This window comes from Sylvia atricapilla, chromosome 1, assembly GCF_009819655.1.
Source record: "Sylvia atricapilla isolate bSylAtr1 chromosome 1, bSylAtr1.pri, whole genome shotgun sequence".
NCBI classification, from domain to species: domain Eukaryota; kingdom Metazoa; phylum Chordata; class Aves; order Passeriformes; family Sylviidae; genus Sylvia; species Sylvia atricapilla.
The window spans coordinates 150,450,719-150,474,581 of record NC_089140.1 but is presented as its reverse complement, the minus strand read 5'-3'; the positions used below and the strand labels follow the sequence as shown (position 1 = coordinate 150,474,581).

The following is a 23,863-nucleotide window of genomic DNA, read 5'->3' as shown; positions in this document are numbered from 1 at the left end:
ATGTGATGTATCCTTTCTCTGTAAGATGGACTTAATACAGCCATAATTAATTGTGGTAAGCTGAAGGAAGGTAGATTTAGAGTGGATATTAGAAAGAAATTCTTCCCTGTGAGTGTGAGGAGGCCCTGACACAGGTTGCCCAGAGAAGTTGTGGCTGCCCCATCCCTGGAAATGTCCAAGGCCATGTTGGATGGGGCTTGGAGCAACCTGGGATAGTGGAAGGTGTCCCTGCCCAGGACAGGGAGATGGAACTGAATGATCTTTAAGGTCCTTTCCAACCCAAACCATTCTGTGATTCTCTAGTACAGCTCAATCCAACCCCACCTTACTCCTTCTCTGGGGATGATAAAACTGTGGAGAAGTTGGGGACAGTTTAAAGGATTTTAAAGTTGGGAAACAAAGCTATAAAATCTGGACAAAACAAAAAAAAACCCAAATCCAAACAGACAAAAAATCCTAAATAAACAAACAAAACAACAACAGAAAGAAAAACAAAACCAAACAAACAAAAGCAAAATCCCAACCAACCAAAAAAACCTCACCCCATCTTCCACCAAACCTGAAACCCCAAAATGTTCAAACCCTCACTTCGGTGTTCTCTTTGTAGGGCAAATTTGAGTACCTTGGCTAAAGCAGGGACCTTGGGAATGAAGTTGTGAGAATTTTCTGGGCAGCAGCAGTAGATATTCCTGGCACTGAGTCGTTGTCCCTTGCATTTGAGCTATCAGGAAGGAGCAGAAAGAAGAGGAGGCTCTCTTGGGTGTTAGGGGAGGACTGTGTCATGGCCCCACTGAGCTCCCACCTCCCTTCTTCCCCAAAAGCTTTGACCCCACAGAGCAGGTGTCCTCTGCTCACAGCTTCCTCCCCATTTTCCACAGGCAGGACCTGCTCTCGGGCCTTCCTTCTCTGGAAAGTGTTGGTTGACCATCACTTGGCATTGTGGTTTCTCATGCAGTCATGCTTCTGATACTCCTCCTTCATAAGTGAGGTGGAATTATTTATATTCTCATGGCTGATAATCCCTAAAACGGCCATCTCAGTCCATGTGGGCTGTACCAACTGTGTTGCAGCAGCAGCTTCACTGTCCTGGTGGTGCTGGATTTGTCTGTCCAGTGCAAGTTCCACGTTCCAGGCTGCATCAGACCACCCTACTTGAGCTAAATTTCTGCAGCAAGGAGGAATCTACATCCCCTTTCAAAGCATTGTCCCCTATTCACCCCCAAGTGATTGGTGGTGTCCAGTATTAACACATTTCGTTTTTCTCTTTTCTCTACAGCCACCCAGATTGATCCCAGCGAACTGCAGGAACTTTTTCAGGAGACTTCAGCCAACGTCTTCCGGATTAACTCCAACGGTGCGTAAAATGAAAGGTTTCCTGGCGCTTTCTGTGCTGTCCTGCTGATGATCCCTGTGCATGGACACGGCCCCTGGCAGCTCCCCTCGTCAGGGAGCAAATATTAATGCAGCTTTTCTGCTGCTGCATCTCACGAGCAGCAGCACATGTCCAATACACAGCTCCTTATAAGATGTAAAAATATTCCACCATATGTTCCATCCAACAGGCACAGATATATTCCAATCCTTGCTGAGACCACATCCTTTTTCTATTTTTAATTGTGTCATCTGTTACAATAGAGAGCTAGAGCTCAGAAAGGTGGAACAAGCCAGGCTCATTTTCAAATATGTTGCAGCACTGCTGTGTTGAGAGCCTGTCACATGAGCTTGCAAAACATCCATCTCCCTTAGAAAAACACCAGCACCAAAACTCTGCTCTTCTTCACTCTGTAGGTTGGGCAGGGGTGCTATTGCTGCTCATATCTCCCCAACCCCTGGAGATGCAGAGTCCTCCCTCCTTTGAAACAAGCTCTGCCTCATCAGTTTGTTGGGTTAGGTTGGAGGAATTCATCTTGCTGGCATTGCTGAGTGGAAGGTAATGCCACTGTACTCCAGTTCTAACACACCCCAGTGTTGCCTACAGATCAGAAATTATCAGTGATGATTTTACAATAGACCTTGAAATAGCTTTGGAATCACCTGGACAGCTTCTTTGTCTGTTGCTTCTGTATCTTGAGTGACAGAGAGGCCTGGCCTAGGTGTAGGGAAAGGATTTTAGTGCCTCCTTATTTGTGTAATTCTTCCCCAAGGTGTCCCAGGGGTGGAGCTCTGGTCGTTGTACCAAGGAGATTCTTGTTAGAACAAGAATGGGAATTAAAAACTTCTAAAATGTAGTTGTCTCTACTTTAGGTGAGTTGTGTATGCTCCATCTACCAGGAAAATTCAAGTTATTTTTCTATAACTTCAAGGGCTTAGTGACCCTTTTATTGGTGACACATATCCCATATAAAACAGGGATTATGGCTGCTGTGGGAGCTTGAACCTCCCAGCTGTGTTCATGGGTACTGGGCTTGCAGGTGGGTGAACAACCACACCACAACACACACAAATACCTGCATTAGCACCAATTTTGGCTGCCCCAGCAGCAACAGTTTTAATTTGACAATGCCAGTGATGAGTGGTAGTAGCACTTCTGCTTCCAAACTGAGGGCTCAAGCTGAAGTTGTGCAACTTTCTCATGAGTCTGTGTGTGCTGTTCTTGTCCAAACTGGCCGGGTTAGGGCTGACTTGATGTGCCCCTGTGCTTTAATCACCACTCCTTCTACGGTGGAGTTTATCCTGAGAAAACCTAAAGGTGAATGGCACTTCTCTTTCGAAGTGCCACCACCCAATTTTCATCCTTTGTTAGAATTGCCTTAACCCCTTCAATTCGTGTTTGACAACCACTGTTTTTGTTTCTCCTCTTGAGATGGTGATGATGTCTTTACTCTTAAGAGTTGCCTGAATTGAGTGTTCTGTGAAGGAGGTAATGACAATGCCTGTGCTTAAAACTATTTTGCAAAAATGGAGAGGGTGCAGAGAAAAGCCAAAACTGTTTGACGTCTGAAAATAAGACTTTAAAATTTGTGCCATCCAAATTTCTGTTTGAGAACATCCAAGAGGACTCAGTCGTACTGTGTAAGTGGCTCTCTAGGAGGAAAGACATCAAATAAATAGCAATGGGCTCATTAATCTATCGTTCTCACACAGAAGGAGATCAGGAGATAGGAGTTAAACCTGGACAAATTCAATCCTTCTGTATGAGGATAACCAGCCATTAGAACTGCTTGTGGAGGGGTCTTGATGGATTTGGCTTTGCCACAAACCTTTAAATCAAGATTTAAATGTCTTTTCTATAAGATATACTTTAGTCCAGCTGCAGTCCACAGTCTTGATGTGGTAGTGATGGGACAAAAATTTTATGGGAGAAAATCAGATTGGATAATCAGAATTGCTCTCTCTGGCTTTTAAAATCTATGAATCTATGAATCTATAATGCCTTGTAAAGTGCTTTCAGGTTGAAGAAATGCCCATAAAATACTCTACTGTTGTTGCTCTGTTCACTACCCGTATTATTTTTTGTCTGACAAAATCATTTTCATTCAGTTTATTTTTTATAGTCTTCCCCCCAAAACGTGGTTAGAGATTTTCAGGAGAAGGCTCCTGAGTGTACTGCTGAGATTTGGCAGATCTAATTCACTTTAGGTAAAGAACTTTTTAGGGTTAGAAAATGGGGAAGAATGCTCATGATTCTTTCTGCACCATAAAGTCTCTTCAGGAAACTCGGGAAGCTCTGACTTGGAGCATGGAAAATTAGTCAGTGATGTTTTTTGTGTAGTACCAGGCAAGTGGCTGAGTAAGAGACAGCTACATTCCAGATGCTCACTAGGTGATTGGGTTACTCCTCTTGTGCTGGACATGGTGTGTTGAAAGTCCTACAGATTGCATAAATCCCATCACAGCTGTTCTTTCCCTCCTTCTCCTTGGCTTGCTGCATCCTCTCTGGGGTTTTTCAGGTTCCCTGTTGTTAACTGTGCCCCTGAAATGTTCTTGTCCCTTTTGGGGTGCTGAACAATCAAGGAGCCATAGAATCATGGAGGTTGGGAAAGGCCTCCAAGATCTCCAAGTCCAAGCTTTGACTGAAGGCCACCAAGGCCACTAAACCTTGGGAAGTGCCTTGTCAGATTATTTTTGAGCAGGAGTTGTGACTTCCCTGGCCAGGCTGTTCCAAGCTGTCAGGAGTTGGCCATGTTATGCTTTTGTTGTTTAGATTCTAAAAATCCCAGGTTGTGGCCAATCTCAGCAATACTTTTTTATGCCTTTGGGGGATTACAATTTTTAATGAAACAAGAAGTCAACGTTGTACCAGGATTTTAAGGCACCATTGCATTTTATTGAGTAACACTGCAGAAATAATAAACACTGTGTGTTTTGTCCCTCTTTGCTGTCCTTATTCTTTTTACAGAATTCTGAGCCTTTGGGGTGATTTAAATTCTTCTTGGGCACTTCAGGACTTGCTTCCTGACCAAGGGGGATTTTATAGCTCTGAGTTGATCGTGATTATTCTCTCCTATAAATGCTCCCTGCTCCCTTTTTCTGCCACGAAAATGGAAATCTTCCTCATTTGTTGAATAAAAAACCTTAGCCAGGACAGCTGGTTCTGTTTATATGCCACTGGATCACTCCCCTGCCAGGTCATGAGCTTACAGAATTTTTTTTTAATATCATCTCTTATAGAAGTGTGAAAGGGTAGAGGGAGATTTTTCCTACTCTTTGCATCTCCTTTCTTTCTCTTAATCTTTTGGTGCTGTCCCTGCTGAAAATGGGGAAGGTTCACAGAATCATAGACTTATAGAATGGTTTGGGTTGGAATGGACCTTAAAGTTCATCTTGCCCCTGCCATGGGCAGGAGCACCTTCCACTAGACCAGGTTGTCACACAGTGCCTTGACTTTTGCAACTTTCCTGTTTTGAAGTTTTTTTAAATTTAGTTGATTTTCCTATCAGGACATAAAAAGGAGCTCAAATACTGCCTGAATTTGTCTCATTTATGGCTTCTTTTTTTTTTTTTTTTTTTTTTTTCATGAATACTTTTATCGAGACCTTGGTTTTTTGTTTTTTTGGGGTTTTTTTTGTGTGTGTGTGTGCAGCTTTTAGCTGCCTCTTAGTAAGTATCTTATAAATAAGTACAATAAATGGCTTTCCTAAATGGAGTTGCTCTGGTGCATCTTGTCTGATCAGTGGAGGATATACTGGAGGAATCAGACCTGTGCTGGCCAGATGGAGAACCTGAACTCCCTCCTGGGTCTCTTTCCTCTCTAATTCCTGCTCCTCACTCATTAGTGACTGCCCATAGCAGGTGGGTGCCATGTGCAGTCCCATTTCTTCAATCCTAAAGGCTGAGCAAAGGATTTTTCTGATTCCCACAGGTGTGAGAGAGTCTCCAATGCCATCTCAGGATGGTTTCTTATCCCCCATTGATTTAAGGATTGAAATGGCACAAGACAGCTGGGGGCCAAGCTCTCAGTGTAGTAAATCAGTGCAGCCCCAACATCACTGGTGCCTTATGAATGTCTCTCATTCTGGAGGACATGTGTGTCTTTTAATAACAAAAAGAACAAGACTTCTGTGCCTTTTAATAACAAAAAGAACAAGACTTTTAAGAGAGGATTCCTGTTTTAAGAATGGCTTCACACATCCCTCCAGCAGAGCTTGATGTTTTACTCCTCTGGTCAAATTGGTCAGAACTGGCACACTGAGAGAGATTTTCCTCATCCAGCACAGGAACTGCAGATATTTTGATGAATTCATCCTTGGTCGAACTAAGTTAGATTTATCTCAGAGTAGCTCACATTTACTTATGGAATCATAGAACGGCTTGGTTTGGAAAGGACCTTAAAGATCACTTCCAACCCCCTGCCATGGGCCTTCCACTATCCCAGGGTGCTCCCTGCCCTGTCCAACCTGGCCTTGGACATTTCCAGGAATGAGGCAGCCACAGCTTCTCTGGGAAACCTGTACCAGGGCCTCAGCACCCTCACAGTAAAGAATTTCTTCCTAATATCCAGTCTGAACCTGTCCTCCATCAGTGTAAATCCTCTCCCTCTTGTCCTATCACTTCCTGCTCTTGACAAGAGTTCCCCTCCAGTTGTCTTGGAGCTCCTTTAGGAACTGGAAAGTGCTCCAAGTTCTCTCTGGAGCCATCTCTTCCCCAGGCTGAATAATCCCAGCTGTCCCAGCCTGGCTTCAGAGCAGAGATGCTCTGGCCTCTGATCATCTCCATGGCCACCTGGATTTTCTTCAACAGTCAACATCTTTCTTGTGTTGGGGGCCCCAGGGCTGGATACAGTCCAGGTGGGGTCTCATGGGAGGAGAGCAGAGTGGGAGAATCACCTCCACTGAGCTTCTGGCCACTTCTCTTTTGATGCAGCCCAGGATATTTTGGCTTTCCTGAGATTCAGGAAACTCTTGTTGGAGTCTTAGTCCTGCTGTTTTCCAGATAAGAGCTATATCAAATGATAACCTTTGGCTCCTCCAGTGTGCATATCTTGTCATTTTGAGATAACTGACATTTACTTGGTTGTCTAAATACTACGTTTGAACTGGAATATTAGGTAAAATTATTGGAAAAGAACTTAATCACAGCTCACTTTCTCATCTGACTGACAAACACTTTCCTCACCCCTCACATTCATGTCTCATATTCTTTTCACCTTTTTGTATTTTTTGTAGGTTTTCCAAAGTGCTGAACAAATCTGACAGCTCCTGGGCTTGCCTTAGTGTAAAATGGCACAAGTGTGAAGTCTTGAACTGTTTTGTTCAGTAGCAAAACTACTTCCCACTCCAATCTTCTCCAAGGCAGGTGGCAGCAAAACTGACTTTGAATTGTCCTTATTTTTGCAGGTCAGGTTAAAAAGGTTCATGGAGGCTGTAGCTGCTGTTTTTGTTCTGGAGTTGCACACATGACATTAACTTGTTCTTACAAATTCTGTGCCCACAGAAAAGTCCTTTCTTCACCTTGGCTTGCTGTCTGTTCTCCAAGGACTCCACTCTGCTTTGTTCCAAAGGGTTGATGGTTTCACAAATATTTTTAGTTGATGCAAAATTTTGTATTTGAACTGGACAGCATGTAGATTCTACAGGAAATTGATTGTGGAGAGGGAAAGAGGGAATTATACTATCCATGAGATCTCTACAGGGTCAGTGCTACCTCCTACAGAAGCAAGTGGTTATTAGTGAAAACCTCCAATTTATTCTTTAAAACATTGTGCTTCCAGCAAAGAAAAATAATTATTAGCTCAGTTATAGACAATTCCTTGAGGCTTTATCTTACGTGGTTTGAATCTCCAAACTCTGCAGTAAAATATGTTATTGAGGACTAACATTGATGGAAATATATAGTGGTATTCAAGGTGTTTTTTGAATATTCATGTAGTTCAGGCACATTAGCTACTTTTTATGTTGTTTAGTGACTTTTGGTGTCAAGCCAGCAGAGCCCAAAAGAGAAGAGCGGATTTTGTCTGTCAGTGGAAATATAATTAAGTGACTTGTTCAAAATTACAGGCCAAGTCCATGTCTGCAGAGTCATTAAAATAGAGGATTTCTTAAATTTCTGCAGAAATAATTGAGCCATGTTTTTAATCTGTTTTATTTCTATCCTTAAATATTGAAGCGTGAGTGATAACGGGTTTTGGGTTTTTACAATTGGAAACGTCCTGAGAGAAATCCCACGTGTAAATATCAAGAATGTGATTTATTTCACATGTTCCATTGTGGGAAATCTTTAAGTGCTTTGCATGCTGACTGTGCTGAGTCCAAAAGTAGTGACCTGTTGTTAATTTGAAAGTGAATTGAGACAGTGAAATTCAAGGGTGGAAAAAGACAACAGTACTCCTAGATTTCTGCTTTTATATATGCACACATATATATAGATATTTCTTAAATTTGAAGTAATTGCAAATTACAAAGCAAACCATGTTTGCACCTTCCAACTGCTTTTAGGGTATTCTCTTCTGATGGAAAAGCCCAAGAAGTTGTTGAGCACAAACACAGGAGATGATCACATTTCCATTTTTTCTTAGCCAAAAGATAGAAAACATTTTGAGTGTTAAGATCTTGAACAAGAAGATGGAAGATAGCAGAGTAGACATCAGTGTTCTGCCTCTTAATTATAATTCAGAGCAATAAATAGTTATTATGCAATTTCTTGCCTCTTCACCAGGGGCACATTTCCAGCTAGAAATGTTCAGTGCACAATTCTGTGTCACCTCAAGGCTGGAAGAGTCAGAGATCTGTGTAAGGTCTATGGAACTGAGGTTTTCCTGACAAGGGGTCATATTCCATCATGTCATGGCATGTTTTCCATGGATTCACCATTTATGCTTCCAGAGGGCCCAATTTACCATCCTGTGGCAGTGGCTACTGGTTGTCCTCTTGGTCTCACAGGTTACTTCTTCAAATACTTCACTGTATTAAAAAATAAAAATAAAAGACAAACATCTGAATTAAGATCCAGTATTTCCTTTTTTTTTCTCTGAAAAGATGTGCTGCTTCCTTATCTTTGCTTTCTCTGCTGTTGACAGTGACCTCTCTGGAAAGAAGTCTTCGATCCCTGGGGACCTCGAATGACACTCAGGAGCTGCAGGATGGACTGTGAGTTAATTTTAAATTGTTGCAGATCTTTCTTTGTCCCAGACTTTTCATTCTTTCCCCTCATCTATCCTCACCCTTTCTTCCTCCCTTTTATTATAGCTGGACACCTTTTTGTCAGGATTACTTCGTTCTTTTCCGTTCCTGTTGGTGATTAATGGCAGTAGGATGTGTATTGATCCTACAAAGCTTTGCTTGTGCTGGTTTCAGGTGGCAGAGAATGGTGAGGAGATAACAAAAAAAATGGCCCACGGTGAAAGGGCATTCTGTGGTTCTTGGAGGTGTTGTTATTTTTCTGTTGCTGGTTGGTTTTTTTTTGTTGTTAGAGGTGGTGGATATTTATTTTAAGTGAAGCTGGAGTAGGAAGCTGTGTTGATTTTGGCTGGGATGGAGATAATTTTATCATTTTCTTCACAGTAGCCGGTATGGGGCTATGTTTTGGATTTGCAATGAAAGCAGTGTTGATAATCCAGGGATATTTTAGTTACTGCTGAGCAGTTCCTACACAGAGTCAAGGCCTTTCCTGCTTCTCACCCCACCAGTGAGTAAAGAGTGAATGAACGAGCTGAGAGAGGTTAGCTGCGGGCTGGAGTTAAACCAGAACAGATGTTTCTGTAGCTTTTTTTTTTTTTTTTTCCTTTTCTTTTATCCCTCAGTTCTACTTGGCCAAGAGGAAACCAAGAGGAAAGAGAAAAGGGACTTGTGACAGAGGCATGTAATACCAGAACAGGGGGAAATGGCTTCAAACTGAAAGTCAGTAGGTATAGATTGGATATTGGGAAGAAATTCTGCCCTGTGAGGGTGGTGAGGCCCTGGCACAAGTTTTCCAGAGAAGCTGTGGCTGCCCCATCCCTGGAAGTGTCCAAGGCCAGGTTGGATGGGGCTTGGAGCAACCTGGGACAGTGGAAGGTGTCCCTGCCCATGGCACAGGGCATTGGAATCCTGTGATCTTTAGGGACCCTTCCAGCTCAAACCATTCTGTGATTCTATATATACATATTAAAAAAAGAAAAAAAAAAAAAAAAGAAAAAAAAAAAAAAAGGAAAAGATGTTTTATAGGAGAAAAAGTGCATTGTGGTGTTGGAAGCTGCATCACATGGCAGAACACTGACAAAATGAAACTTGATTTGCAGTTGCAGGAGACACAGTTCATTAAACTCCCTCTTCCAGAGCTGTGTACACACAAACATGCACAGTTAGCTCTCATTGCGCGTGTGCTAATTACGGAATTCTAAATTCAAATTGTGCTGCATTCTCCAAATGGAGCACAGTTTATTAAAGGTGACTCCCTTCAAGCAGCTTGCAGGCAAAAATCAACAGTATGGGATATGTCTCTGATCTCTTGTGTGTGACTGCTGTTCCTGCTGAGATTTGGCTGTGAAAAAAAGAGGAGAATTTGAGGTTTATTTCTTTATTTGTCTGATGGACTTGACTGAACTTCTCTATGCAATATAAACTCTCAAACCTGTTTGCAATGTCTCTCTATTTCTCTCCAATCCATTGCTTCCATCAGGGCATCAGATCTACCCTAATTCGTATGTGCTCTGTTTTACAAACCAGAGGATTAAAAATAGTAATAGTAATAGTCAGAAGATTTGAAAGTAAATTTAGGAGATTGGAGAGGATGTAGGATTAAAAAGTCAGCCTGTGGAGATCGATGTAATCAGGAAAGATGTTTACATGTACAAAATTATTTGCAGCATAAAGCACCTTAATAACTGCTGGAGATCCTTAGCCCAGGAAAGGCTCTGTATCATGCAGATATTGTGTTTGCTCTCCTAAACTACTCTCTCTTTTTTTTTTTTTTTAATGAAATAATCAATTCCTCAACTCTTCAGAGCACTCCAGAAACATGGCTAGATAATTTTCCTCTTTCCTGAGCAGTTACATAAATAGATGCATAAGGTACTAATTGCACGAATTATTTTTTTGATCTCGGAATTATTGCTAATTGTCTAGATAATTAAATGCAGCTTTTTTAAATTTTAACCGTGCTTCCCTACCCCTGCCATCAGCCCCAGAATTCCTCCAGCTGTCTTGTGGTTCACCCCCTCTCCCCATGGTCTAATAGCTCTCCCATTTCTCCCATTTGACTTCTTGTACCTCCATACAGAGCAGTACCAGGGTGCTCTGCTGAGGAGGACCAGCAGCTCCCTTGCCCTCCATCCTCCCTTTCTGTCACCCTGTCCCAACACTGACATGTCCTTCCACTGCCCCCCTTTCTCATCACCAGATGCAGGCAAACAGCCTCTAGAGCCCTGCAAAAACTTCTGCTTGTCTCCTATGAGAGCTGCACCAGCAAAAAGCTGCATGCCATGAATCACTAGAGCTGGCAGGGCTGCATAGATCTCTGCTCAGGAGGGTCAGCTCTTCAGGTGAGACCTTTGGGGCAGTGCTTTCTGCTTCCCCAGCTGCAAATCATGGCTTAATCTTCCTCCTCTGCTCCCTGACCCCTCTCCTTCAGAGGCTGATGCATGTCTCTCCTTGAACACCCTCTAGCTTGGAAGATGGGAGCAGTGAGGGAACATTTGGCAGGTTTATAGCCCTGGCTGTTGGGAAAGTGATAATGGGTTTGGGTGTCTAAGTAGCAAAATGGCCACAATTTCTACTTGTTAAGTGGCTGTCACTCTGCCTAAAATGAGGCCACCTAAAATTAGGCAGATGAGGGAAGGCAGAGTGTTTGGGAATAGGGATTAATGGTGGATTGTTCTGCCACACAGGACGTTCAGCCACTTTGGACTGTGAACTGCAGAAGTGTTTGCTTACCTAGCTACAGAGTCCTGAAAAAACAGGAAAAAAACCCCAAAGTTACCTGTTTCCTTTTCAAATCCAGGTAGACCTTCTGCCTCTAAAGCACAGGACTCACACAGACATCAGATGAGGGCAGGATTCTTACTGTCAAATTGGTCTATTCCCTTTTCTTAAATGGTTTCTCTGCTTTTGAGAGCTGAGTCTTTCAGAATAAGGGTTGCATCTGTGGCAAGTAAATTTGGGAGAGTTCATCCCACATGGAGTGCCAGTTCTAGTCAGTGAGACAGACTTGGCTGCTGCTGTGAGCAGGGTATATATCAGACCCAAAGTGAATAATCCTGGTCGAAGCTCTTCCTAGAGCCAGCACAAATATTTGTGTGCTGCTTGCTTGGAGCTGGATGTGCTGGCAAGTGAAATGTAAATGCCTGTACAGAGCTCTTGGCTGAATGCAAGTGACCCTGGATTAATTGGGAAGGGAGTGGGAGCAAAGGGGAAGAAAGGTGCATGGAGCTGGGATGAGGAGCTAAGGCCAGGAGGCAAAGCTGAGGCTTTCTCCAGTGATGCAGGAAAAATCGACTGATTTGTTTTCTCTCTGACCTTTGGTTTAATAATCCAGGCTTCCAAGGCATTTATCTGCCTCCTTAGCCAGAGTGTGTGGGATGAGGGGGTTCTCCAACATTAGGCACTGAAGGTAATGAGTTTTTAATTTAGGCAAATCAAATTAAACACCCAGGTAGAGCACTGTCTCCAGGTGACAGTGAAAACCACTCTCCTTTCTTTGGACTGATGAAGCTCTTTGGTCTCCCAATGTCTTCCACAGAGTGGCTGGAAATGAAAGCCTCCCTGTAACTTGGACAATGCTCTCTGACAGGTGTGTTAGAAGAAGAAGAAAAAAAATTAAAAGTCTTTCATTTTCACACATGTCTTATTGTGATCTCAAGAAAAGCAAAGTGGCCATGCAGGCTGCAAGAGGCATTTGCTGACTGCCTGGAAGCCAGAAATTGAGCTTGAGCTGGCAATGAAAGGTCCTCAATGTCCATTCCTTGGAGGATGGGTGGCTGCAGAAGTGATCCAGGCCTTCCAAACCAGGCTTCTGTGCTGCTTACCTCAGAGAGGAGTTTGTCACCTTGTTGGACATTTGACCTTGTGTCATTGCAAGGTCAAGAGGAAAAAGAGCCTTGAGTCACAGTCACAGCTTATTACCATATTCAGGTGTGCCTGGGATGTAGCCCATGAGTCCTCACTCTGGCATTTTTGGATCCTTCACTAGTCACTAGCAGAATAATTTGCCTGTTTAAGGAGGAGTTATAAGAAGGATATTTTTGGGGCTTTTAGCACTGATGAGATTTTAGCACTGATGAGATTTACTAAAAAAAATCAAAATAAGAAGTGTTGATTTCTCCTGATTTGAGGAAAAAAAAAAAAACAAACCAAAAAGCTTTCATATTTCACCTCACTTTTCCCACTGGCATTATTTTTTAAAAAAGTGAACATTATTGAAATATGTAGGATTTTTTTCCTGCACCTGAGGGAGGGCTCAGCTCTACATCTATACAATGTGAAAGAACAAACCTGCTTTTCCAATTGAACTGATAAGAAATCTTGGTTAAGATGGTTCATGGCAGAGAATTCTTATGGCCACAAAGGAGTTTCAAAGTATTTTCCAAGTGGGGAAGCTGAGTTTGAGATCTGAGCTGCTTCAGGGTGAGACAACAGTCCTGGAGGAGACTGAAAGTGCAGCTTTTGTATTGCTGCTCTTACCTGTTTTTTGGTCAAATATTAACTTCAGAGAGCACCTCTTTTCCTTGGAAATGCATACATAGATTGCTATATTTTTCACAGGGATTGAAGAGAATTCCATCCTCCACATCCTTCCCTGGGAAATTTGCATCATCACCAGCAGATTTTTTTGGGGGGAACAGTAAAAATCACTTAACCAGTTTATTTTGCCACCCTCAAATGGATGGAAGCCTAGGGTGAAGTACTGTCAGTTTGGGGTGCTTTTGGGAAGAGAGGCATCCCTGTCCAAGACTGAAGCCACAAGCTCTTCAGTGCTCTCAGTCTGTACAATCCACCTCTCTCAGAGGTGCTGTGGTGGATTTGTAGGAGCATTTTTGACACATGTTGACCTCCAGGACAGAATCAGGAAGTTTGTGACTGATTGGACTCATGTGTGAGTTTTTGCTTGGCACCAGTTGTTGCATCCTCTAATAGATAAGAACCTAAAGGTGGCTGCCTGCGTTTTCTTGGTCTCTGGACTCTGACACCAGCTCATCCTGGTGAGGTCAGAGAATCATGGAATGATTTAGGTTGGAAGGGTCCTTGAAGGAGGTGTCGTTCCAACACTCCGCTTTCCTGGACAGGGACACCTTCCACTAGATCAGGTTGCTCAAAAATCTTATCCAGCCTGGCCTTGAACACTTCCAGGGGTGGAGCAGCCACAGCTTTTCTGGGCAGCCTGTGCCAGGGTCTCTTCCCAGTGTTCAATTTTAACTTGCCCTTCTAAGTTCAAAGTTAATCCCCCTTGTCCTGCCACTCCATCCCTCATCTAAAGTCCCTCTCCAGCTCTCCTGGAGCTGCTTTAGGCTCTGGAAGGGACTCTGAGGTCTCCCTGGAGCCTTCTCTTCTCCAGGTGAACACCCCCAACTCTCCCAGCTTGACTCCAGAGCAGAGGGGCTCCAATGCCCAGAGCATCTTGGTGGTCTTCTCTGGACTCACTCCAACAGCTCCAGATCCTCCTGACTTTGGTGACCCCAGAGCTGGACACAGCCCTGCAGGTGGGGTCTCAGCAGGTCACAGCAGAGGGGAAGAATCCCCTCCCTTGACCTTCTGGCCACCCTTTCTTATGATGCAGCCCAGGATGTGACTGGTGACTTTTGGGGCTGTTGAGGTGCCCCAGGTTGGCACAGAATTTGTTGTTCTTTTACTTCTGAAATGGCAGCATTAGGTGTGGTGGCACACTGGGACATCTCAAGGGACACCTTGTGACCCCCTGATTGAAATGAGGGAACTGGCAGATTTCACCTCCAGGGTGAATGTTTGAGGTGACTCAGGTTGTTCCCATCTAATCCACATTACACTAAGAAATGTAGTAATCCTTGGCTTTTTTTGGGGGAGCTGTGGGGCCACTTGTACCTTAGCTGGACCAAAATGATCTTTGGACATTCCCATGTTCCTCTGGATGCTCTAGGGAGGATGGATAGTTCTCCTCATGGCTTGAAGCCTCACCAACCTGCTGCAGAGGTGGGTGAACCCATACCCCTCAGCTTTTCTGAACTGACCCGAAGAAGTAAAGCCTTTTTTTTCTCAGGTAATTTATTATTTATGTATACTTTTTCTTTCTTCCTTTCTTGTTCCACCATTATGTTTGATAAGATGGAGGTATAGCTTAAATTTTATTTTTTTGAAAGCATCTGTTAAAAAGGTTTTAATTCATCTGGAATACAGATTCATTTCGAGCAGAATGATGTTTTAAAGTCATAATTTACAGAAAGAAGATTTGTTAAAGCAAATCAGACAGAAGCTTTTAAGTGTCAGCATGTTTAATTAAGGGTAGAATTTAATAATGTTTTATATGGTTTTGTTATACTGCTTGTAGAAGCTTTAAAAAAAAAAAAAAAGATTTCCATAAATATTTTGAAATGTCATTTTGATTCCGCTAATATGTTAAACCCTTCAAAGTAATACCTTCCCTGTTCAACTCAAAGCAGTCGGATTAACTTTATCTATCCCCCATTTATCGCTACTGGCATCAATTTCTGACAGCAAAAACCTTCTAGGTTTTGGCAGTAAAAATGGGTTGCCAGATTGCAACATTTGCATTTAACTGTATAATACACTCGCTGCCTTAATAACTGTATTTATGTGACAGATCTCACCCTTAAGAATCCCAGAGCTCCAGAGATATGACATCCCTGTGATAAATTACAAAAGCTGGTGATGAACTGCAGAATCCTCCAATGATGATGAATTCATACACTTTTGAACTGCCTGCCCTGCTTAGAGAGGTCCTTGGAGTATCCCTTCACATGCTCCAGCAGTTTCTAATGGCCACTACAAATCAATCTGTCAGCAAAGTTTTTTCTTTTCAGTGTTTTTTCTCCCAAAATTGTCCTTGCCAGAGTTCTGAGGTGGCCAGAAACCTTGGTCAAAGCAAAAGTGCCTTCCCACATCAAGATGGGTTGTGGATGTAGGCTGGGGATTTTAAACCCTGCAGTGATGGAACAATGATTATTCGTTTTGGCAAGGGATGGATCCTCCAGGAGATAACAAGGAATGGTGGCATCTGGGGGATAACCAATAATCTCCTGAAGGTGTGTTACTGCTGCTGCTGTTAATGTAACTTTTTAATGCTTTCATGTCTCAGCTTATGGTTTCTGTCCTCTCCTCAGTGCAGTGCTGGGTCAGAGAATCACAGAAAATCACAGCCTGAGTGAGGCTGGAAGGCACCACAGTGGGTTGTGTTGTTCTTCCTCATGTCCAGGGGGAACTTCCTGGGCATCAGCTCCTGCCCATTTCTCTTGTCCCATTGCTGTCCCATGGGCTGGTCCCTGCTCTGACACCTCACTGCAGACACTGACAGAAACTAATGAGGCTCCCTTTTCAAGTGCCTTTTCTTGAGGCTGAACAGCCCCAGCTCCCTCAGCATTTCCTTGGAAGAGAGATGGTCCAGTCCCTAAATTATGTTCATGGCCCTCCACTGGGCCCACTCCAGGAGCTCCATGTCCCTCCTGTCCTGAGGAGCCCAGAACTGGACCCAGCACTCCAGATGTGCCTCCCCATGTGCTCCCCAGAGCAGAGGGGCAGGGTCACCTTCCTGACCTGCTGGCTATGCTCTTCCCAATGCACCCCAGGATCCCATTGGCCTTCTTGGCCACAGGGGTTCATGGACAGCTTATTGTCCACCAGGACCCCCTGGTTTTTCTTCTCAGAGCTCTGCAGAGTCAAGGGAAGAATAGCACACTCACTGCTGGTGAAAACTACATTGATTTGGAGCCCAAGCCTTCCCATATATCCTCATTCCCATCTCCAGTTTGCAGATTTGGCGTTAGGTCTAGCAGGTTAAACACTAGGGCTGTAACATCTCCAAGGGAAGATGAGGAGCAGGAGAAGTTACCACAGTGTGAGCCCAGGTCCCTCCACATTTCCTCCAGGGGTCTGCAGCAGTGTCCCATGGTCTTTGTGCCATTTGGAGCACAGATCTGGGTAAACAGCAAGATGGCTTTTGTCTTCTGCCAGTGGCTGGATAATGGAAAAATAATCTTTCTTCTCACCCCATTCTCCCCTTTGGTGCCCCAGGGGAAAAGTGTTTGCTCCTGTGGCATCCCACCCTTAAGGAGAAGGGAACACCTGAGATTTGTGGGTGCTTGTGGTCAGAAGGGATGGCAGAAGTCAGAGGATCCACACAAGCTTACAAAGACTCGTTAGCAAATTGCACATTTAGCATGGAAATCAGTATAAATTAGTCCCTGACTTTCTGTCTAAGCAAAAGGCAGCAGGTTTTGGATGAGGGGGTAGGGTGAAAGAGCAGGGAGAGAGATGGATCAAACGCAGGGAAAAAGGAAGAAAGAAAGGGAGAGAGAGAGAAGGATAAAGAGAGATCACCAGTCCTGATCCAGCTCATGGGGTGTCCAGAGCCCTGGGGTACCCCAGACTTCACAGGGTTACCTTTTATAGATAGGTTTGCCCTGCTATTTTCTCTCTTTCCATCCAAATCAGTTGTCATGCACAGCCTGTTCTTCTAGACCTGTCTGGAAATGGGTTGGAGCCTTCAGGGATCTCAGGTGATCTTGATCCCCCCTACAGTCCATGCCCCTTTCCCAACCTCATTCCTGTGCTGTGTTGATCTCCAGGAGCAAAAACCAGGATGTTTTTTTCTCAGGAAAGTGTTGCCCTGCCTCTGCATTGCCCTTCTGCAGCCACATCCTGTTCTTTCTCACAGCTTATTATTGCCAGCAATCTTTGCTTGGCTCCACGACCATGCAGCTATCAGGGTTTGAGACTTTGAGACTTTCACATTACGTCCTTTGTTTTCCAAGCCATTCCATCTCTCGTTTTGGAAGCCAACTGCATCCCCCAGCGAGCACTCTATTTGTAGCAAGAAAATTTTACACCATCAGAAGTGTAGCTGGATATTGCTATGTGTAAAAAAATACTGTCATGTTTAGGGTTTGTTGTTTTGTTTTTTTCATAAATTTATTCTTAGATATTTATCTGGGAAATGCTGATTTCACACTGATGTGTTTTTTTGTTTTTTGGGTTTTTTTTTGGTCCTGTTTTATGGGTGACAGAAGGACGAAGAAATAAATAAAATGAAGTGTTCCTTCTCTTTTCATCTCATGGGCCACCATGGTAGTTTCGCTAATTTTTCAGAAGCCTGTCTGAGGTTAATCATTAAAAAATATGCAAATTTCCCTTCTTGATATTACTAAAAAAGTAGCTTTTCAATTAAGGGTTTACGTCTTTTGACATTTTCATGTATTAGCAATGAAATGTGGGATATGATCAGGTTAAAAATTGGCATTTTGAGTCAACAGAGAAAAATTCATCCTCCGTCACCTTGAAAAACAAACCAACTTCAGATATTTTTCCTTTCTCCTCCCGCAGATTTATAGAAAGTGCAAGACAAGATCACATTCTGTTAGCATAGCCTGCAGAGGGAAAATAATTTTATATTTGGGTTGAAATATCCACAGGCAGGAAGTTTATCTAATGACTTGAGATCCTGACTGAAGCAGCCTCCCTCTGGCTCTCTGAGTACAAGTTCTGTAAACTTTTTTTACGGCCAAAAAATTATATTTCTTGGAGGGGGGATAGGACAACTGCATGTTTATGGTGGGTTTTAATGCCATCGGCGCCGAATTCAGCCACGTTTCTGCAAGATGTCTGTGAGAGCAATTAGCATCTCCTGGAAGGTGTGCTGTGCTTGAGGGGGAAAGGAGGAAGGAAGGAAGAAAGGAAGAAAGGAAGGAAGGAAGGAAGGAAGGAAGGAAGGAAGGAAGGAAGGAAGGAAGGAAGGAGGGAAGGAAGGAAGGAAGGAAAAATAAAAAAATAAAGTCCAATCTCAGAGCAGAGCAGATTTCCTGATCTGTTGCTTGCTGGAAAACTCACTCTGGTATGAATATCTGCATTTTTTCTTGCAGATATTGAATGGATGACTCTTTTCACACTCTGCTTCATTAGGAATAAACCCTTTGAGCAGACATCTCTCCGTCTGCCCACTGCAGGAGGCACACCAGGGGTTAAGCAGATCTTTGTGTTATTTGTGTGGACATTGGGTGCTTAAACTGAGCAAGGAGATGGTTTTTTTTTTTTGGAAAATAACACTTCCAAGTCCACTACTGTGAGGCCAGAGGGAAATCAAAGAACCGTAGAATGGCTTGGGTTGGAAGAGGCCTTAAAGATGATCCAGTTCCAACCCTCTGCCCTGGGCAGGGACACCTTGCACTAGAGCTAGAAACTCATAGGGGATTTGGTTAAAACCCCTTTTCCTGCCTTGTTTGAAGTCAGTCTGGGTAAGGCAGTTAAGGATGGTCTTTGGGAGAATGTTTTGGAGAGATAGGACTGGATAATGCCAGATGAAGAGAGGAAAAAAAAAAAAAAGAAAAAAGAAAAAAGAAAAAAAGAAAAAAAGAGGAGAGAGGAGAGGAGAGGAGAGGAGAGGAGAGGAGAGGAGAGGAGAGGAGAGGAGAGGAGAGGAGAGGAGAGGAGAGGAGAGGAGAGGAGAGGAGAGGAGAGGAGAGGAGAGGGAGAGGAGAGGAGAGGAGAGGAGAGGAGAGGAGAGGAGAGGAGAGGAGAGGAGAGGAGAGGAGAGGAGAGGAGAGGAGAGGAGAGGAGAGGAGAGGAGAGGAGAGGAGAGGATTTTAATGCAACATTGACTGGGTGTTACTAATGTCACAGCTTTTTGTCATATAGCATGTGAATTAACAGATTTACTCCAGAAAATAATTGTGATCAGCCATGAGTCCACAACATCTTCTTGAATAACAAAGCTGAAGGTCAAGTGTTCAAGACGCAGAAGTGTTTTATTTTGAAATAATTGAAACCTCGAGGGGGTTATATGTGTTTACCAGGATATTTTATATTGCTGTCTGCTCATATTCTCTTTGTTCACGAAACAGAGATGCAATTTGTACATGGAGACTTTCCCTGCTCGCATCCTGTGATCTTCATGCATTCAGTCTTGCAGAATAATGAACAAGTAATGTCATGCTTCTTTCCTAGATTGCAGTGTCACAAAATGGAAATTTTCTTTCTAGATTGAATGGGAAAAAGAATCTTATTTCCCCAGTGTACATCCTTAGGGATTAAACCAGCTGAGGGGGAATTTTCAACCTACTTTTGAAGTTTGTTGTTTGTTTGGGGTTTTTTTTTTGTTGTTGTTGTGGTTTTTTTGGGGTTTTTTTAGCATTGATACAGTAAATAATTACAGAAGGTTCAAACTGCACGCTTGAATCCCTGCTCTTTGCAGCAGTAAACAGTTCCATGAAGTTTGAGTGGTTTTGAGTGCCACGAGTGCTCTGCCACTTGGTCCCATGGCAACAATGATGCTATGAAAGGTGCAGGCAAAGCAAACTTGTTACGACATTCAAGAGTGTTTTGTTTCAGCTGTATTTCTCCTTTTCTTTCCTTTAAGCTGCAGGAAATGTTAACCCTGTGTGCCAAACTCTTGTCTAACACTCTTTTGGAGGGTGTTATAAATTATAATATAGCCCCTTTTGGGCAAAAAAATGGATAAATCTGTTGCCTTGAGAGGAGGTGATTGTGGCTGGATTCCAGTCTTGCTTCTTGGAGGCAAAACCTGGGGAGAAATACAAACACAGCAGCAGGAGATGGAGCAGCAGCTTTTGTTTCTGGTGCTGAATCCCAAGAGGTGCAAACTGAAAAATCCTGGCTATGTTCAAATATAGAATGTAGCTTATCTGTGCTGCCTGGTGAGCCTGTACCACCCTGGAGTCAAAATGCTCCTCCTAGATGTGGTTTTTTGAGCTTGGCTTTGTGCAGGACCTCAGGGTTCCAGAGGAAGCTGATGGAGAGGACTGACTGCGGAAAAAGGTGCAAAAGAAAGGGGGTGACACAAGTTGCTCTTTGATCCACACAAACCACGCTGCCTGCAGGATGGGGGGAGGTAAATTTGTGGCACTTTTTCAGGTGAATTTGTCTCCAGTGGAAAGAAGGGGGTGAGAGAAGAACGAGAGCCTTGCACTGCAGATTCCACACCTCAAATTCTGAGTTTATTTCTGAGCCCTTTCACAACAAGGAAAACGTTGAAGGGCTGGGATATGTCCAGGGAGGAGCAACAGAGCTGGGGAAGGCTCTGGAGCGCCTGGAAGAGCTGAGGGAGCTGGGAGCCTCAGCCTGGAGAAAAGGAGATTCAGGGCAGACCTTGTCTCTTTACAACTCCCTGACAGGAGGTTGTAAACAGGTGAGGGATCTCTTCTCCCAAATGGCAAGCTGTAGGATCAGAGGAAACAGCCTGAGTGGTGCCAGGAGAGGTTTTGACTGGTTATTAGGAAAAAAAAATGTGTATTATCAAGAATTAGAACAGGCTGCCCAGGGAGGGGGCTGAGTCCCCACCCCTTGGAGGGATTTAAAAGACACAGAAGTAGCACTTGGGAACATGGTTTAGTGGTGGGCTTGGCAGTGCTGGGTTAAGAGTTGGAGTTGAAGATCTGAGGGATCTTTTCCAACTGAAATTCCGTGATTCTACTGCCCTGACAATGCAAACCCGTCTGAACCAGGAGAAGCTGGGGTTGTACTGGCAGGGAACAGAGCTGACTGGGGCCGAGCAGGGGTTTGGGCACTGTTAAAATGACTGTCTGTGGATGGGCTCCCAAGAAGTGAAGGAGGTTTGGGAAATCACTACTTTGGGAGCTTCTGTGCAGGATTGCAGCAATCCCCCATGTGTGCTTTATGCATTTTTTTTTCCCCTTTCAGTGTAATTACCCTGTAGCAAAGCCTTGTGCTGGACATTTTGGCTGGGTTTATGGCATTGCACACGATTGCAGTTGTGTTATTGTACAGCCAGGTTAGAGATAAAATCATCTCAGCTATTTCAGCTGCTGCTGATGGATCATTTCTCTATCTGGACCACTGAACCTTCTGAGGTAGCAGATTGCAAATGGGATTTAATATGGGGTTGGTATTAACTGCTGAGATGTTTGAGAAGGTGGGCAAGACAGCTGAGTTATTTGCCAAAAAGCAGGTGACAGCAGCAAGTTGACAGGAGATTTAGATTTTAGCTTTGATAAAGCTACTCAGTCTCTCCTGCTTGATTTGCCACTGGAGTAAGAAGGAAAATCCAGCTATGTCACATTGTCTGGAGAGCAGAAATGAAAGCAAGTGAGATTATTGAATTGCTGAGCATGGAAAATTCCCCCAAGCCTTGCAGAATAATGTATTTTAGTGATGCTGTACAGTTTATAAAGGTCAGTTTGCACTTCAATTACAAATCCAGGTTTAAAGGTTGTAAAGGACACAAGAAAAAATAGTGATTTATTTCTTTTTTTTTTTTTCTTTTGTAATTACTTCTTGAAAGGCTGGTAATATTTCAGACTCATTTGTAAAAAGATTTCACAGTACTATAGCAACAGGCATTTTAAAAGCCTCAGTAGAAATGCTGAAAATCTAGGTCCTAGTTTTATTTCTTCATTTTACAGATGGAGAAAAGGAGCCTTGTGAATTTTTAAGGTTCTGCATTGAATTAATCACAAAGTTGGGGAGCAGTCTATTAATAATGAAAGGTTCAAAGTCAGATACCAATCCAAGTTTCAATGAAAAGAAGTTATGATTTTTTTTTAATTTTATTTTTTTAGTTCTTTTTTTTACCAACATTCGGGTTGTTAATCATCTTTATTGAATAAGATTTCACACAGACCTGGGAGTGCAGGCTCTTTGCCTCCTGGTTAATTCTAGAGTTGACTGAGCTGACAGGAGAAAAGGTTTCCCGCAATGAGCAAATGACAAGGGAAAAAAAAAAAAAAAGGAATAACCTTTTCTCCTGCATAGAAATGATTGGAATAGGGTAAGAAATGTTAGTTTTAAGTAGGTGAGGAGATGCATTTTACCCAGGTGCTCCCTTTCCACGGATGGCAGCAGTCCCATGGCTCCAATATGAATCTGCTTTTCATGGCTATGCCTGAGTGACCACACTGCTAACAAGCCAGAAAAAGAGACAGCAGGGTCACAGGGTAAAGGTTGCTACATTACAGGGCCAGAACATGCTAATTACAGCCCTGAGAAGTGAATTTCAGTGGATCTGTGTAAATTACTGCATTTCTCAGGCTGGGAGAAGGAGATTTTTTTTCCTTCTCGCAGCAGCTGAGGAAAGCTGCCTCCCTTGACACGTGTGCTGCAGTCTATTTTATGTGTTTCTTCGTTCACCCAATTATGCCTGTGAGATGGACAATTAAAAAAGCATCTGTTTTTACGGCAGAGCACGGCTGCCTCTGGCATTTTATGTGCCGTAGCGGGTCTGTACCTAGGGGAGGAAGATGAGGGATGGAAAACATGGCCTTAAAGAACTAAAAAAGAAAAAGAAATTTTCTTTGCTTCAAAGAAATATTTCAAAGTGCTCTTCTAGAAGCTGTGGGCTGGGTGTGCACCCTTTGAGCTGCCTGGCTGGTTTTAACACAGTAAAATGCTGGAGAAAGGGGTGGGCAACGGGGCAGGAGGGAAGCTGGTCCCTGTGGTTTGGGGCTGATACTCTTGGGATAAGATGTTCGGTTTTGGAAATGCTTTTTGGAAATGCTTTTGGGCACCAGACCAAGCAAGTGTCACCCAACACAGGTCCTGTGACAGGCACACAGGCTCAGGAGGGAAAGGATCTTTCCAGCCTTGGAGAAGCAAGGGGTGGATTGATGATTTAGATAGAGATGGTGGGGTTCAGGGTGGTTGTTTTTCCGTGTCCTGCCTTGTAGGAAATTCCACATGGCTCATTGCTATGGAAGGAAAAAGAAGCCAAAATATATAGGACAATGTTTATCACGTATTTTCATGTGTCCAAGCTTTTGGGCTGGGACTGGCACATGAGACACCCTAATTCCAGGAGCTGATCTCAGCTTTGACAACTGACTCCACACGAAATTCCTACTCAAACCCACCCACTTCCAATAACGCATCACTTCCCACCGTGATTTCTTCTGTACAGGCAGGTGTGGGCTTTTGGATCCCATCTCTTCCCAAATCTGAGCTCACTTGGCATGCTGAGCCAGGAGAATTTGGGAGATGGGTTGTGATGCTGGCACCCAGTAATCCCAGCCACACTCAGAGCCTTGGCCACTGCCTGAGGGAGGAGTGCTTCAGTCCACGTCACTTCTGCTGCTCAGTGCTCATTAGTCACGGCCAAGGAAATGTCAGCTATGTTTCATCCTAATTTTGATGAACCCACTGAGGCTCGTTTTCTTTCTGCTCAAGCAGCGCAACCAATAAGCATTATTTTAGCATTTATCTGTTTTTTGTTTTTTTTTTCCCACGTTTATAGTTAGAGATAAATTATTTATGTAGGTGTGTACATATATGTGTGTGTCTATGTACACTACACAGGCATTCTTAAATAAATGTGTAAAACATCTTGTTATCCATATAAAAGA

General features: G+C 43.4%; 1 protein-coding gene across 2 annotated transcripts in view; it reads left to right on the top strand.

Annotated features, from left to right (window-relative positions):
* The window catches only part of TSNARE1 (t-SNARE domain containing 1), a 356,889-nt gene that overhangs the window by 51,669 nt on the left and 281,357 nt on the right, over positions 1-23,863 (top strand). For both annotated transcript variants that reach the window (XM_066336834.1, XM_066336823.1), the window contains exons 2-3: positions 1,277-1,354; positions 8,456-8,525. In XM_066336834.1, the coding sequence (XP_066192931.1) occupies positions 1,277-1,354; positions 8,456-8,525 (148 nt within the window). The remainder of the gene's footprint in view (positions 1-1,276; positions 1,355-8,455; positions 8,526-23,863) is intronic.